Consider the following 17,556-nt stretch of genomic DNA (forward strand, 5'->3'; position numbering starts at 1 on the left):
TCCTCCCCCACCACCGGAGCCAACTCACCACCAGGTAGTGGTCAGTGGAAAGCTCAGCACCTCTCTTCACCCGAGTGTCCAAGACATACGGCCGCAAGTCCGATGAAACGATGACAAAGTCGATCATCGAACTGCGGCCTAGGGTGTCCTGTTGCCATGTGCACATATGGACACCCTTATGCTTGAACATGGTGTTCGTTATGGACAATCCATGACGAGCACAGAAGTCCAACAACAGAACACCACTCGAGTTCAGATCAGGGCGGCCATTCCTCCCAACCACGCCCCTCCAGGTCTCACTGTCATTGCCCACGTGAGCGTTGAAGTCTCCCAGCAGAACAAGGGAATCCCCAGGAGGGGCACCCTCCAGTACCCCCTCTAAGGACTCCAAGAAGGGTGGGTAATCTGAACTGTTGTTCGGCCCGTAAGCACAGACAACAGTCAGAACCCGTCCCCCCACCCGTAGGCGGAGGAGGGAGGCTACCCTCTCGTTCACCGGGGTAAATCCCAACGTACAGGCACCGAGATGGGGGGCAACAAGTATGCCCACTCCTGCCCGGCGCCTCTCACCGTGGGCAACTCCAGAGTGGAAGTATGTCCAGCCCCTCTCAAGGAGACTGGTTCCAGAACCAGAACCATGCGTTGAGGTGAGACCGACTATTTCTAGCCGGAACCTCTCAGCCTCACACACTAGCTCCGGCTCTTTCCCCACCAGCGAGGTGACATTCCACGTCCCAAGAGCCAGCTTCTGCAGCCGAGGATCGGACCGCCAGGGTCCCCTCCCCCAGCCGCCACCCAACACACATTGCACCCGACCCCTATGGCCCCTCTCACGGGTGGTGGGCCCATGTAAGGGGGGACCCATGTTTCCTCTTCGGGCTGAGCCCGGCCGGGCCCCATGGGTAAAAGCCCGGCCACCAGGCGCTCGCCATCGTGCCCCCCCCCCCCCCCAGGCCTGGCTCCAGAGTGGGGCCCCGGTGACCCGCATCCGGGCGAGGGAACGCTGAATCCAAGTATTTTGCTCATCATAGGGGTCTTTGGGCCGTGCTTTGTCTGGTTCCTCACCTAGGACCTGTCTGCCTTGGGTGACCCTACCAGGGGCATAAAGCCCCAGACAGCATAGCTCCCAGGATCATTGGGACACTCAAACCTCTCCACCACGATAAGGTGGCAGCCCAAAGAGAGGGTTCTCTATGTGCAAAGATCAAAATAAAGAGTGAAATCCATCCATCTCAGGTTATAACTGGACTGCACAAACGTTTCACACCAATTTTGTCTGATTTCATAAAAGTATGTGTGTGTTTGACCTTTGACCTTTACCTTTTCATTAATATCTTCAAAGCAAAAGCAAAACAAATGAAGTCCAGTTAATTGACACACATTTCATCTGACTTGAAGGGGGGTTGTTGACCTTTGACCTCTAGAAACATTAGTGTTATACCTTTAAAATGATAGCGGCACAAACGTTTGACACCGATAACTTCACTCACTTCACTGTTATTTAATGATTTATTAACCTGTTGAGAAGTTACAGTTGACGTTTTAAGCTGTAGGTGGGTGGGGGCCGTTAACTGTCATGGTTTTGGTTCTGTTATGCTTTACTTTGCTCCATGTTTTCTAGTTTTTATTGGTTTAATTCCTATTTTGTTGTAATTTCTAGATTAATGTTAGTTCTCATGTTCCCCTCTTGTGTATGTTTTCCTTTCCCCTTGGCTCCCTCGTTGTCTCCTCTCACACCTGCTCCTCGTCAGCTCGTTAGCCCTCCCTTTGTCTCTGTCAGCTATCTATGCTCTCCCTCTGCTCTCACTCCTGGTTGGTTCCTTGTTGTTGCTGGTCCTGTCTTCGCCGTTGTCCTCTCACCTCGTCTCTCCCTGGCTCCTTGTGCGTGTTTCCCTTGATGTTTCTGTTGCTCTGGTCTGTTATATTTTAGTTAAAACTTTTTCTTGTTACCAATGACTATAGTGTGACCTGCTATGTTATTGCCAGGTTATTGCTGGTTATTACCAGGTTATTACCATGTTAGTACAGGTTATTGCTGGTTATTAACAGGTTATTACCATGTTAGTACCAGGTTATTGCATGTTATTACCAGGTTATTACCATGTTATTACCAGGTTATTACCATGTTAGTACGGGGTATTGCTGGTTATTACCAGGTTATTACCATGTTAGTACAGGTTATTGCTGGTTATTACCAGGTTATTACCATGTTAGTACAGGTTATTGCTGGTTATTACCAGGTTATTACCATGTTAGTACCAGGTTATTGCTGGTTATTACCAGGTTATTACCATGTTAGTACCAGGTTATGGCTGGTTATTACCAGGTTATTATCATGTTATTACCAGGTTATTGCCAGGTTATTACATGTTTGTTGATGAGCTGAAAAAGAAAACGTTACCAAACATCACAGGAGAAAAAAAATAACCTTTGCTATTATTTGCTATATTATTTGTGTCTTAATCTCTTCACTGCAAAAACGATCTAGAAATAAGTGAAAATGTCTTAAATTAAGTGTTTTAGCCTTAATTTGAGAAGCTAATTAAGAAGATCTACCAATGGATTTTACTTTTAAAATAAGCTAATTTTATTATATATAGTGTGTGTGTATACACTCACTGGCCACTTTATTAGGTACACCCGTCCAACTGCTCGTTAACACTTAATTTCTAAGCAGCCAATCACATGGCGGCAACTCAGTGCATTTAGGCATGTAGACATGGTCAAGACAATCTCCTGCAGTTCAAAGCGAGCATCAGTATGGGGAAGAAAGGTGATTTGAGTGACTTTGAACGTGGCATGATTGTTGGTGACAGAAGGACTGGTCTGAGTATTTCAGAAACTGCTGATCTACTGGGATTTTCACGCTCAACCATCTCTAGGGTTTACAGAGAATGGTCCGAAAAAGAAAAAAACATCCAGTGAGCGGCAGTTCTGTGGGCGGAAATGCCTTGTTGATGCCAGAGGTCAGAGGAGAATGGCCAGACTGGTTGGAGCTGATAGAAGGGCAACAGTGACTCAAATAACCACCCGTTACAACCAAGGTGGGCAGAAGAGCATCTCTGAACGCACAGTACGTGGAACTTTGAGGCAGATGGGCTACAGCAGCAGAAGACCACACCGGGTGCCACTCCTTTCAGCTAAGAACAGGAAACTGAGGCTACAATTTGCACAAGCTCATGGAAATTGGACAATGGAAGATTGGAAAAACGTTGCCTGGTCTGATGAGTCTCGATTTCTGCTGCGACATTCGGATGGTAGGGTCAGAATTTGGCGTCTACAACATGAAAGCATGGATCCATCCTGCCTTGTATCAACGGTTCAGGCTGGTGGTGGTGGTGTCATGGTGTGGGGAATATTTTCTTGGCACTCTTTGGGCCCCTTGGTACCAATTGAGCATCGTTGCAACGCCACAGCCTACCTGAGTATTGTTGCTGACCATGTCCATCCCTTTATGACCACAATGTACCCAACTTCTGATGGCTACTTTCAGCAGGATAATGCGCCATGTCATAAAGCTGGAATCATCTCAGACTGGTTTCTTGAACATGACAATGAGTTCACTGTACTCAAATGGCCTCCACAGTCACCAGATCTCAATCCAATAGAGCATCTTTGGGATGTGGTGGAACGGGAGATTCGCATCATGGATGTGCAGCCGACAAATCTGCGGCAACTGTGTGATGCCATCATGTCAATATGGACCAAACCCCCTGAGGAATGCTTCCAGCACCTTGTTGAATCTATGCCACCAAGAATTGAGGCAGTTCTGAAGGCAAAAGGGGGTCCAACCCGTTACTAGCATGGGGTACCTAATAAAGTGGCCGGTGAGTGTATATACACAATGCAATTTTTTTCCTATTTTAAATGTAAATTGTCTTGTTTCATTGACAGTGTCTCACTTAGCTCCTCAAATTTGGATTTCATTTTTTTGCAGTAGAGTTTTTTCTAAACGTGTCACCTTATGTAGGTTTATCTATTATTTGGGTTTGGTTTTATAAAAACGCTGCAGACAGTTTTTCTTTACTTCTGGAGGTGGGAATATATTCCCGAGCAGACAGATCGTCTCTCCTTCCTGTCATGTTTGCAGCTGACCTGCAGAAAAAGCTGCAGCTGAGCTTCAGATCAGGAAAATCTCCTTCCAGGAGCTGAATGTTCACATTTTTACGCGTACGGATGAAGGCGGACAGGGAGACAGAGCTGTGTGCTGCAGGTGTGGATCTGCTGCTGTAGGACGCGGCGCCCGCCTGACGCCCTGAGAGCTGGTCACATGGTGTTTGTTGACGTGGCGTTCGGGCAGATAGTGTCCTGAGTTAAAGGGATTTGATAAACAGTCTGTGATGTCAGTCGGTTTGTTGATGCTTGGATGAACCGATCCTCCCTGAGATGTCCTGACAGCTCCGTTGGCATGGTAACCTGGCCACGCCTTCTGTCCTGGAGAAGCCAGAGAATCCTCAGACCCAATCAGACAGCATCTCTAGATGTTTTCCAGGAAAATCCTCCTCAGATCTTCGCTGCTGACCGTCCTCCAGTAGAACCAGATTCCCAGTCTGCTGGGATCCAGTCCAGTTCAAAGTTTCCCAGATGTTCTCCGGTTCTGCTGGGGACGCTGCTGTCACTCTGGAAGAAGAATGGTTTCAGCTCCGAGGACGCTGAGAGACGTAGCTTCCTGGAAATACCTGGAGGTCTCCCTTCTCTCCACTCTGCTTTCCAGGAAGGACGACGTCCCGCTCGGATTTATGGCTCCCAGAAAACAAATGATTCAGTTTTCTGGTTCCAGTTTGAAGCCGGTTGTTTTGGTTCCGCCTTCCGGGCCGGATCATCTGCGGCGTTCCTCTCGTCGGTTCATCATCCTGCGGTCCCTCCCCCAGGAGGACCGTCTAACGTGGGACGGGATAATGAACGGAGCCGACACGGTCCGGGGCGCGCTGCCTCTCCCTGCGATTATGCCGTCACCCGGCTGGAGGTCAGAGGTCGTTCTGGGATGCCATGACACAGAGCGTCCACCTGGTAACGCTGGGAGGAGACCAGTACGTATCTGATCTGCAGACTGGGCTGATCTGTTTATTTTAAAAGAAAGATTTCTATCTGCTCCTTTGGAAACATTCTTATCCTTTCCTCTGGTGCCTTAGCTTTATATATATATATATATATATATATATATATATACACATATATGTGTGTGTTTTTTTTCATTTAACAAAATAAAAAAAAAATCAGAACAGAACCAAAAGTTTTTAACTCGTTTCATGTTTGAGGCTTTAAGATGAGGTCAGAATGGAGCTCCCACCACATAAAATGGTTACCATGGCGACGCTCCAAGGCAGCGGCCAGCAGCAGCTCCTCTCGACTATTTCACAAAACATTCTGCTTAAAACGATTCAAACTAGAGATCAAACCTGCATCTATGATCTCCAGCGCCTGCAAAATGATTCAAATACCGACATTTTAGACGGTTTAAAAAGCTGCGGAGAGCTACGGACGGACAGACAACAGCGGGAAATAACGGACGGAGAAGTGAGGCTGCAGAGGGCGGGGCTAACTGAGAAGCTAAATAGAAATCCCCACAGAGCTCCGCCTCCATCTATCCTGCTCTCCAACATCCGCTAGTTGGAAAAAAAAAATGGAGAATCTGTACTGGAGCTCAGCGTGAATGGAGGCTGTTCTGAGGCTGTTTCCAGGCATCTAGAGGGGAAGCGCTGCCTCCTGCAGGTGAAAATGAGGACAGCACTCTAGATGCTTCCTGCCAAATGCTTAAACATCCCCAGCTGGCTCCTCCCGCCCCCCACTACGGCTTCCCCACCTTCTCCAGCATCGTCTGTCGCTGCTAAACCTGCCGATGGCTCCACTGCTGCTTCAACCACATCAGCCTCTTCAACCCAGGGGGGCTACCACCCCCACAGCGTCATCATCGTCGTCCTCTTCCTCCCCTGAGCCAGGAGAAGCGAGCGCTGCAGGAGCTGGAGGCAGCAGCAGCAGCTCAACAACCACTGATGGAGGAAGCCCAGGAAACAGGCCCCTAATGCTCCAGAACTAGTTCTAGATCTAGATCTAGATCTAGTGGCTTAATATCAATGTTTTTGGGGGTTTTTTCCCGTTGCTGCTTGCCTTGTCAATGCTGCACTTTAAAAAAGGAGATTGTTTTTTTTTTATTTATTTTTTTTATTTATTTATATATTTATTTATTTTATTTAAAAAATATAAAAAAAGATTTATTTATTTTTATTTATTTATTTTATATAAAAAATATAAAAAAAAGATTTTTTTTTAAATGTATTCATTTTTATTTATTTATTTATTTTTATTTATTTATTTATTTATTCATTTTATTTAAAAATATTTAAAAAAAGATTTATTTTTTATTTATTTATTTTATTTATTTATTTATTTTTATTTATGTATTTTTATTTATTTATATATTTTTATTTATTTATTTAATTTACTTATTTATTTATTTTATATAAAAAATATAAAAAAAATATATATTTAATTTATTTATTTTTATTTATTTATTTAAAAAAATATTTTTAAAAAATGATTGTTTTTTTTATTTATTTTTTTATGTATTTTTTTATTTTTTATTTTAAAAAAAAGTGATTGTTTATAGATCTGTTCTGAATGAAATTTCTTTTTGTTTACACTTGTGTGTAAAGAATGACTAAATAAATCTAAGTCTAAAACCCTGGAAACCAGTGCTTCCAGTAGGAAATATATGCATGCTAGAAAGGCCAAACCATGAAATAATGCTTTGAAAAACTAAAATCCTCATTTAATTGTTATTTCTCATAAATGAAAATAAAAAATGAAATTCTGAAAAACTAATTTTTATCATCGGACATTTCGGTGCTTTTTCCTGGTGCAGCTTCCTGGTTGTGGGCGTGGCCAGAAATGAAGGAGAAACCTCAGGTTTGCAGCAGAGGCGTAACTGATTCCTCTGCATGATTGTAGATGTCAGATTCTACATGTCAGATTCTAGATTTTAGATTCTAGATGTCAGTACGATCTAAAAAGGAAAATGTTTCCGCCTGCGGCTCGGTGCTGCACTCTGCTTGGTTAAGGCCTGATGTCAGCTTGTTGTCTGAGAGCAGAGCATCATGGGTAGTCATCCATGGTTCTTCTAACAGTTCTACGGTTCCCAGGCTCACTGAGGTTGCGGTTCCACCTGATTGGTCAGGGATGGTTCCTCCGTCTGCTGAGGTGGTTTTCCTCTGAGCCGCTGCCAGTTAAACCTCCGCCTCTGAGAAGCGGCGCCTGTCAGAGCAGAGGATGTCCATCCTTCAGCGTGGAGCCGCTGTTGTTCGTTGGACGGCTTCTTTGCAGGTTCCTCCTCGCTGAGAGCGTCCAGCAGATGTTTGTCCTGCTGCCCAAACGTCTCCCAGATTCCCATGGCTGCCGGGAGGTTTTCTGAGGACACAGACGGGCTGGGATACCAGGAGCCTCCTGCACGTGATTCCCTCTTTTATTTGTGCTCAGAGAGAGGGAGAGCCTTCCTGTTTTCCTCCTCCGTTTCCTGCTCTTTGCTCCTTTTCTCCTCTCTCTCTGATCCTCCTCTCCTTCCTTTCTGGTTTCGCTCTCGCTTCTTAAATCTGTTTCCACTGCGTCCGACTAAGACTTCTCAGATTGTTGTCGTCTGACCGGATTATTTCCACCTTCGTTGGCAAAAGTTCTAACATCTTTTTTACGTGTAAAACATTTATTTTATTAGTAATTTATTAAACAAATCAACATGGTGTCCCAAGCTTTGAACATGGAGCAGAGTGATGATCAGCATCAACATGGAGAGGATGGACCTAACAGGACAGGGACGTCCACCTGCGCTGAGCTAATTATTTGGTTTACGGATGTGGAGATGCTCTCTGAAACTTTTGAGGTTTTTTAACCAGATGAAGCTTTTAATTATATATTTTGTTAACTTTATTTTAAATAAAAATGTAAAATATTAAAAATATATGAATATATATTTTTAGATGTGCAAAATAAATATTTAATCTTAAATGACGAGTGAAGCATAAATGTTTACCCATTGACTCGCAGTAGCGAGGAATATAGAAGAGCTAAGCTGCGTGGTTTAGTGGGAAAAAGTATTCAACCATTCACTCCAGTTAAATAAACAGATCGATGGATTTCACCCAGTCGGTTCTTTATTTTTATCTTTGCAAAGAGAGATCAGTTCATCATTATTGCTCAGTAATCAGCTCTGTTCTGCCTGAGCAGCGTTCGTTCCTCATTACTGATGATAATGGAAAGTAGTCAGAGTAAAACAGATACTTTAGTTAAACTGTAACATGTTATAAATAAACCTGAGAAAGAATCTGGCGCAGACGTTCTGCAGGTGATTGACAGGTCGAGCCGGGGGCGTTGGAGACTCATTGGAGAGAGAGAGAAAAATGGCGCAAGAAACATCCTTTTCCAGGACCTGGTTTAGCTCCAAGGCTAGGCTAACTGCATGCAGCTAGGCTAACTGCATGTAGCTAGGCCAACTGCATGCAGCTAGGCTAATTGCATGTAGCTAGGCCAACTGCATGCAGCTTGGCTAATTGCATGTAGCTAGGCTAACTGCATGTAGCTAGGCTAACTGCATGCAGCTAGGCTAACTGCATGTAGCTAGGCTAACTGCATGCAGCTAGGCTAATTGCATGTAGCTAGGCCAACTGCATGCAGCTAGGCCAACTGCATGTAGCTAGGCTAACTGCATGTAGCTAGGCTAACTGCATGTAGCTAGGCTAACTGCATGCAGCTAGGCTAATTGCATGTAGCTAGGCCAACTGCATGCAGCGAGGCTAACTGCATGCAGCTAGGCTAACTGCATGCAGCCAGGCTAACACTATGCAGTGAGCTAACTGCATGAAGCTAGGGTAACTGCATGTCAGGCTAACACTATGCAGTGAGCTAACTGCATGAAGCTAGGGTAACTGCATGTAGCTAGGCTAACTGCATGCAGTGAGCTAACTGCATGAAGCTAGGCTAACTGCATGTAGCTAGGCTAACTGCATGCAGCTAGGCTAACTGCATGCAGCTAGGCTAACTGCATGCAGCCAGGCTAACTGCATGCAGTGAGCTAACTGCATGAAGCTAGGCTAACTGCATGTAGCTAGGCTAACTGCATGCAGCCAGGCTAACTGCATGCAGTGAGCTAACTGCATGAAGCTAGGCTAACTGCATGTAGCTAGGCTAACTGCATGTAGCTAGGCTAAAGCTTTATCCTGCCTCCTTTTTCAAAGGTCAGGATCTGATCCAGCCTGGATGAAGGCAGCTAGGACTGATTTAAAGCACTTTGTAGAAAAGGCAAAGAAGAATGAACAGTCAGAGATTCACATGGAAAACTATAGAATATAGTCCACTTTTCTAGATGTTTGTTCATTTGCATAGTTGCTCCTAAATAAACACATTCTCAGAAAATAGTTTCTAAAAAATATAAAGCTGACTAATATCTTCTCAGTTATTAAACTGGTAGATTTTTCTTTAGGTTTTTGACCCAATATTGGACCGAAACACTGATTTACCTTCACAGCCTCAGAAGGACAAGAGTTATGGACAAAAAGTAAACATGTACATGAAGTTATGTTTTGTTTTTATAATGTTTTTTGTTGTTGGTATTCATATAATATACCGGTGTAATAACTTTATACGATTGATTGGTTTTCCACCAGCCGACGCTGGATCTGAGTTTACAGAATGAACCACATTAATGCGTCTCTTTAAAGCTCCTTCTTATTGAGAAGTAAACCATGCAGCTCTTAGGCGGCAGATCCGACTCGTCTGCCCTGCAGCTCCGTTTCTCTTCCGTTTTAAGTCGTTGCGGATGGTTGCAGTGACGCGTGGTCGCCTGCAGAGGGCGTCCTGTTTCTGATTGGTCCTAGATCGCCCGGTCGTCTTGGGAAGTGAAGAATGACCCGTGCTGACCTGACTGGACCTGTACTGAGCTGGAAGCTGTGGGACGCTTTGGGATCAGGATCTGGAATCCTACCCCCCCCCCCATGGTTGTGTTTGTCGGAGCCGGAATGCATGGAGGCATAGTTTGGTTTGTGAGCCATAATCAAATCAAAATGTGTCTGCATACTTTCCCATGGGGAACGGAGGAGGAGGGGGGGGTCCAATTAAACGGTGACACTCGGAGAGAATGGCGGATAAACAGACGGATGATCATCAGGAACAGGAACGGCTCAACAAAGGCTGTGTGTGGGGTGGGGGGGGGTCGCTGGTATTCTGGGTTATTTTGGGATGTTTTTAGAAGCAAAAACGTGTTTTTATGTAAGTCTGTATCAGGCTGCAGCTAACGAGCTAAAATACCGAAATGTTTGAGAAAGCAGAGAGAGAGAGAGCGGGAATAACGCAGAGTCACCACTGAGGCTCATTAAACGGACAGCACCTTTTAATTCCAGCTCTCATTACGGCCGGGAAACAACAGGGTAATCAGATTTACTTTAGCGAGCCGCAGAGAGCCTCCGGCTCGGAGCGCATAATTAGGAGAGATCCGCTTTAGCATCAAGCAGACTAATTGAAGGCTGAGCGTGGTGTTTATAAACGCGCTGGAACACGTCTGCACAGCAAACCGCTCAGCGCTTCCATTGGTCCACGGCTGCAAACATCAGCCAATCAACCAAGGTTGGTGTGTTGGAGCAGAAACAGGCTTTGGACTTTTATTCTAATGGGAAACCTGTCGGCCATCTTGGAGAGGACGTCTGCAGAGGTTACAGTCCGAGGTCAAGCTCATGGCTTCATTGGGGTTTAAAGTCCCACTGTCCTCCAGCTTCAGCGCCTCAAGAGTCACCTTTCTATGATTAATTTATTACCGTTTAAAAACAAAAAGTCTGCTAGTTAATTTAACTTAATTTAACTTCTTAATTATAAACACTTATCATTTATTGAACGATATGTAATAATTTTATATTTAAAGTACTTTCAGAAGTTTGTTTTCTGAGTATGACTGAACTTTTCCTTTAAAACAACCAAACCAACACAGACACACGATCCGTCTCCTTTGACTTCTATTCATTTCTATGGCCTAACCAGAGCCTGACCCTCAGCCTAACCTTTACCAGCACATAACCCCAAACCAGTGACCGGTCCCCAAACTGTGGCGTATTCCAGGGAAATGGTCCCCACAAGGTAAGGAAAACATAACCACACACCACCACATCTGTGTTGTGTTTCCAAAAAAGCTTCCCTCCGTATGGGCGGCTCTCCGGTCCAAAACACACACGTTCCACACGCCAAAGTTTCCACTTCAGGCAAACTTAAATACACTCAGGCTGTGGAAACTAAACAGAGCGTCCTGCTTGGAGGGAATTCATCCCTGATGATGCTGCGGAGTCTTCCTCACCTCCAAGGGTAAGGGGGGTGAGGGGGAACAGCTCTTCTTCTCTGCTGTCTTCGTTTTATCATTGATCTTCTCTCCAGGCCTTCTGATCGTATCAGTTCTGGTGAAGCATGTCGCCTCGCTTTGATCCCAGACTCCTGATGATGTGGCGACGTATGTAAAGATGTAACCATTAGAAGTTGTGACGCTGCTCTGTAATGTAATATCGTCCTGATTTAAATGGACAGCAGCAGTCATGCAAAAAATGAGGGCGCGATGCTCCCTGATTTCCCCCCGGCTGCACCTTGATCCTCAGCAGAACTTCTGCTGCGTCATGGTGGCAGTCGGACCCAGGACCCTCCGGGTGACGTGTTCCGCTTTCACGCAACTCGGGCTGTTTTGAACCACATATTGTCTCATGTCATTGTCTCATATTTCCACCGCTGTCAGACGCTATTCCCACCAAGTTTGGTTCCTGGTCTGCACAAAGTTCATGTAGGTGGTTGGAGTCAAAGTCCCGGTGGAGTTTGGGGACGAGAACTTTAGTTTGACCTCCACCTACAAGATCGTTGGGTGTATTTCCACCTTTATGGGTATGATGACGTCCCCGGATTGGACATATGAAGGTGGAATCTGTTACGTCCTCACTCACCTCTACCTCCTGACCTTCTTCCTGATGGTTATAGTCAGCCATTTCCACGGCAAACATCTCAGTGGCTGAAGCGTGTTCCACCACTGATGTTCCACAGCAGAACACCGAGCCATGCTGCTCTGGCCTCTTCTGTTCAGAAACATCTACGCTACAAAACATGGACATGTAAATAAGGCCAGTATCCACTGTATGCATCATCAACAGTTATACTCAACTACGGCTCAAACTGTAAGACGAAACCACGGGGGTTTAAATGGTAAATGACCTGTACTGATATTGCACTTTTTCACGTCAGGAGACTTCAAAGCGCCTCACACTGCATTCAGTCATTCACCCATTCACGCACACACTGATGGTGGTGAGCTACATTGTAGCCACGGCTACCCTGGGGCTCACTGACAGAAGCGGGGCTGCCGTACGCTGGCGCCACCGGGCCCTCTGACCACCATCAGTAGACAATGCAGGTGAAGTGTCTTGCCCAAAGACACTGAAAGCCGCGGCTTTAACCGTCAACCCTTCGACTTCAGGGCAAACTCCTAGACTCGATGCCACTGTTGCCCCGTAAAAGTTCACGGCTAACGATGTTTGATCTTCCACTGTACGTTCCAACGCTCTGATGCAATCAACCTTTTCACACTGTATGTCTAAAAACCACACGTCCGACTCAGCTCCAAGAGATGGCGCTGATCACACTCGTTAATCTGTAAGAAAAAGAAGAAGAACTCCCTTGTTTCGACTCGCAACTACCTCCTCATGATGGCCGACTGGATTTTCCAACATGTTTCATTGTCTTACGACCTCAAGATTCCTGATCGGGTGGTGGTCGTTAGAAGCTAATCGTCCCTCATTACTGCCTGTATACCGCGCGACGCAGGACGCACCATTAGGCTGAAACTTTGCCTGGACCGAAAAAGGCTCCCACGACAGGACAATCGTAGCCTGACGTAGTCCTACTCAATTCTAGCCAGAATGAGTCTGATGCTGCTCCATAGAGCTGTAATTATGGGGCGTGTTTCGAACGAACCAGGAAAAAAATTCCTCTGCACTCAATTGGATAGACCTACAACCAATAAGAGCAACGGAGTGCGTGACGTATGTTAGGCGACCAAGGGAGCCAGCTGATAAATTAAACTTTTGCCGAATCCTGTAGGAAGGACGCCAAAAACATCTTTCTGTTCAACGAATGCCTTGATCGCGTTTCTCTGTTCCTCTTTTAAAATTTATTTGCTGTCGATATCTTCTAGAACAGACCTAATAGCAGAATATACACACCTCAACTCTCCAGCGGCAGCCATTGTTGTTGTCACCCATCGCGCTTTGGTGACGTGGTTGATTACGTTACTGTTGATCATCTGTCCATCATCGTATAAAGCCCGCCCTGACAATTTGATTGGCCCGCCAGATATTGTGCGAGCATACTCGCGCTACTATTGAGCAATGCCAGACCGAACTTCCCAACCTCAAACCTTGTGGGCGGGACTAAGTTCGGAATGGCAGCCAGGCTAGGACAATCGGCCCTAAAAGGGCAAAAACTCGTACAGTGTATGCCCGGCTTATGTCATTTCTTTCTTAAAATAAGTGCATTTTCTTTCTTGAATTGAGGAGGAGAGGAGACACTTTGCCAACGGGACAAACATCAGATCATCCTATTTACCTGCTCAAATTTTTTACTTATTTCTAGATCGTGTTTGCAGTGTGCGCTTCTGATCCACAGCTGAAGACCAGACGGTCTGAGGTGGTTTCTCCTCTGGACAGAACATGGCTCCTCTGTTTTTGGCCTTTAGGGAAGGATTTGGATTCTGAGTTTAGAGCAGCTTTGATTTGCGTTGAAGACCAACTGAATCCAATAACTGGACATGTTGGGAACCACCGGAAGTAGTCCGAGTTTCCCCAATCAGAGCGTGGTGCCTCTGGCGTCGACCTCCATAGTGAATTGGGCTGTAGGGGTAGGTAGTGAACAGCTAAGCACTATTTAGAGTGAACAGTTATCGTAACGTTCAGGATTTGGACTGTGGGAAAACGCCAGAGGACCCAGATTGGGTCCGACGTACAAACACCACTGCAGGATTCTAACCTGGGGCTTTCCTTCAGTGATATAAAGAACTACAGATGCAGGGTTTTCATCTTTTGATTCCAACTTATCCTTCGGGCTGACGGGTGAGGAAACTTTTTCCCTTTTGTTTATAGAGCCCACTGACAAATTGCATTTTGAGGGAAATCTAATGCAAATGTGGCCACACCGTGGGTCCACAGAAACTCTATCCGTGTCTCCGCTGGGCTTGTTTGAATGCAGCAGATGTAAACTTAGGCTCCGCTGCTTGCCATGCAAATCCACAGGTGGGTTCGGTTTAAAAGGAACGTGCGGTGATCTTCCCGAGAAACGAAAAGCCCAAATTACAACCAGGAGAGTCTCTTTAATGCAAAACCACCGGAGCATACAGGGTGTTTAGATGCAGTGACGCCGCGGCTGAGATCGAGGTGTGTAAACCCCAGAAGACCGTTTATTTTTCAGTAAATTTAAAAAGCATTATGTCTGTTTACTGGCTCTCTGAACATTTACCACATCATTGATCCTCCTATGTTTGTTTGTTCTGATCAAAACTCTGAACTTGAATGTTGCTTTAAAGCCTGTTTGATGCAGCTGACTTTAAACTTTGTTAGAAGCGATGGGAATGTAAAAGTTCGGTACCAGACTGCTGAAAGATTATCATCTAAAATCCACAAAGTTAAAAACCAAATTAACAGAAAATCAGAGAGCTTCAGGTTCTGAGAGACAAGGAGGTAGAGTCTTCACCTGAAACTGGATTGAGAATAAACTCAGATATTTAATTAATTTTTGAATAGAAAAAGCTTCCTGGATGGGAAGCGAAACGTCTTTAAACTTGGAAACAAAGTCTAGTTTTCTAACTTTTTGTGGAATATTCAGGCAAGAACTTCTTGTTGATCTGTTTCTATGACAGTCTCCTGTGTTAGGAAAAGTTAAAGAAACGTCTTTCTGGTTTAATTCCTACAGAAATCATAACCGCTTCCTAAACCAGATGGAAATGGATTATCTTCACCCCAACTATACGCTGACTTTCGATGCCAGTTTCTTCTTCCACGGTATAGTCGGCGTGCTTGCCTCCAACGTGCTGATAGGTTTGCCGGCCAACATCTACGTGGTCTGGATGATTGCCAGCGAGTCCAGCAGTCCCGTCGTCTCGGAGCTCTTCGCCCTAAACTTGGCCATCGCAGAGATCCTCTTTAGTTGCTCGTCTTTCTACGTGATGGTCCACTTCCTGCTGGAGATGCCTTGGGTAATCGGTGTGTTGGTTATGAAGGTGTTCCTGCAGCTCATGTTGGTTTCTCGGCCCCTCTTCCAGACTTGCATCTGTCTGGAGCGCTACGTGGCCGTGGTCCATCCTACTCTCTTCATCAGGTACGGTACTGAGGGGCGGAGGATCTTTGTTTATAACTGCAGACAAGGTTCTAAGAACCTAAGCCAGTTCCTCTAGATTAGCCTCTAAATGTGTTTTAGCTCTTAGCATTGGTCTGGTCTGCCTTTGTTGGGTCAGATATGAAAGATCAACAGTGTTTCTCCTGATGCTCTCTGGTTGGGAGTTAGTGTAGTTCTGTGTCTGAGCTCTCTGGGTTACCATTCTACCTTCCAGATCTGTCTGATTCATCCTGTTTGCAGGTTGAAACCTCTTCGGTACCGTTTGGGCGTCTGTCTGTTTGACTGGCTGCTGATCCTGCTGGACTTTATGCTTCCCTTATATGGCCTGTCCGAGACGGCCAATGCTTGGATCTTCATCGGCAAGTCCCTGCTCTTCCTCGCCGTCTTGTCTTACTGCGGCCTACGTGTCCTCCTCGTCCTGAAGCAGCCGGGTCCTGGCGATGGGTCCAAAGGCACGGAGAACTGGAACACCATGAAGAGGAAGGCCTTTAAGGTCATCATCATCACCCTGGGATTCAACAGCATCACCCAGCTGCTGCAGTCCATCATGCTGGGCCCCTCCGTTTTGGTGGCGTCCATGCTGGTTCTTCTACAGCTCACCTTGTTTAGCGTCTGTATCAGCATCATTAGCAGCTTCATCACTCCTCTGCTGTACCTCCACAGAGCTGGAAAACTGCCCTGCATCGAGTTCTAACCGCTTCAGCTACAGAAACCCTGACATAGAGTCTATTTTGTACTTCAGCCTGAGCTGTGAGGATCCTTCATAATCATACTGAGCTCAGAATTTCTGTTTAATCTATTTTAGAAGTGATTCAATGAGATCATAACTGATGGAAATTAATCCCGTTTTCTGTTTTTATTCCTTGTTTTGCATGAAAACTCTTTGAATGGAGAGACTGACTCTAGATTTTAGCTTTCTATTGACACCTCACATAACCTTTTAGGACCTGTGTGAATTATCCCAGACGGGTGTATGTACCTACAACCCTTGTTTATTAGTGTCGGGGGTCTTTGGACCTGGTTTCCACAACTGGCTAAAATAAATCAGCCTTTTCTCAAATAAGACAGTCGTTTAAACTTTCATCTCCAGAGTCTGATAGAAACACCTGAGTTGGATGTTGAATGTAGCTCATTCAGTCTGTGCTCCACTACATCTGCCACCATTACAACCTACAGCACCACAACCATCACCACTACACCCATCACCACTATACCCTACACCAATACACCCATCACCACTACACCCATCACCACTACACCCTACACCCATCACCACTACACCCTACACCAATACACCCATCACCACTACACCCATCACCACTACACCCATCACCATTATACCCTACACCAATACACCCATCACCACTACACCCTACACCCATCACCACTATACCCTACACCACTACACCCATCACCACTATACCCTACACCAATACACCCATCACCACTACACCCTACACCCATCACCACTATACCCATCACCACTACACCCTACACCAATACACCCTACACCACTACACCCATCACCACTACACCCATCACCACTATACCCTACACCAATACACCCATCACCACTACACCCATCACCACTACAGCCTACACCACTACACCCTACACCACTACACCCATGACCACTATACCCTACACCACTACACCCTACACCACTACACCCATCACCACTATACCCTACACCACTACACCCTACACCACTATACCCTACACCACTACACCCATCACCACTACACCCTACACCACTATACCCTACACCACTACACCACTACACCCTACACCAATACACCCATCACCACTACACCCTACACCCATCACCACTACACCCATCACCACTACACCCTACACCACTATACCCTACACCACTACACCACTACACCCTACACCAATACACCCATCACCACTACACCCTACACCCATCACCACTACACCCTACACCCATCACCACTATACCCTACACCAATACACCCATCACCACTACACCCTACACCACTACACCCATCACCACTATACCCTACACCACTACACCCTACACCACTACACCCATCACCACTATACCCTACACCACTACACCCTACACCACTACACCCATCACCACTATACCCTACACCACTACACCCTACACCACTATACCCTACACCAATACACCCATCACCACTA

General features: G+C 45.7%; 1 protein-coding gene across 2 annotated transcripts in view; it reads left to right on the forward strand.

Annotated features, from left to right (window-relative positions):
• sugct (succinyl-CoA:glutarate-CoA transferase) overlaps positions 1-17,556 on the forward strand; it is an 81,237-nt gene that overhangs the window by 34,325 nt on the left and 29,356 nt on the right. The window contains exon 13 of one of the 2 annotated variants that reach the window (XM_038276101.1): positions 14,965-15,091. The exons of the other annotated variant lie outside the window; for it this stretch is intronic. Within the exon in view, the coding sequence (XP_038132029.1) occupies positions 14,965-14,973 (9 nt within the window). The 3' untranslated portion in view covers positions 14,974-15,091. Of the gene's footprint in view, positions 1-14,964; positions 15,092-17,556 lie in introns of those variants that run through there. 2 annotated transcript variants of the gene reach the window in all.

The sequence above is a fragment of the Cyprinodon tularosa genome, unplaced genomic scaffold (genome assembly GCF_016077235.1).
Source record: "Cyprinodon tularosa strain WSP-4 unplaced genomic scaffold, ASM1607723v1 ctg996, whole genome shotgun sequence".
In the NCBI taxonomy this organism is placed as follows: Eukaryota; Metazoa; Chordata; class Actinopteri; order Cyprinodontiformes; family Cyprinodontidae; genus Cyprinodon; species Cyprinodon tularosa.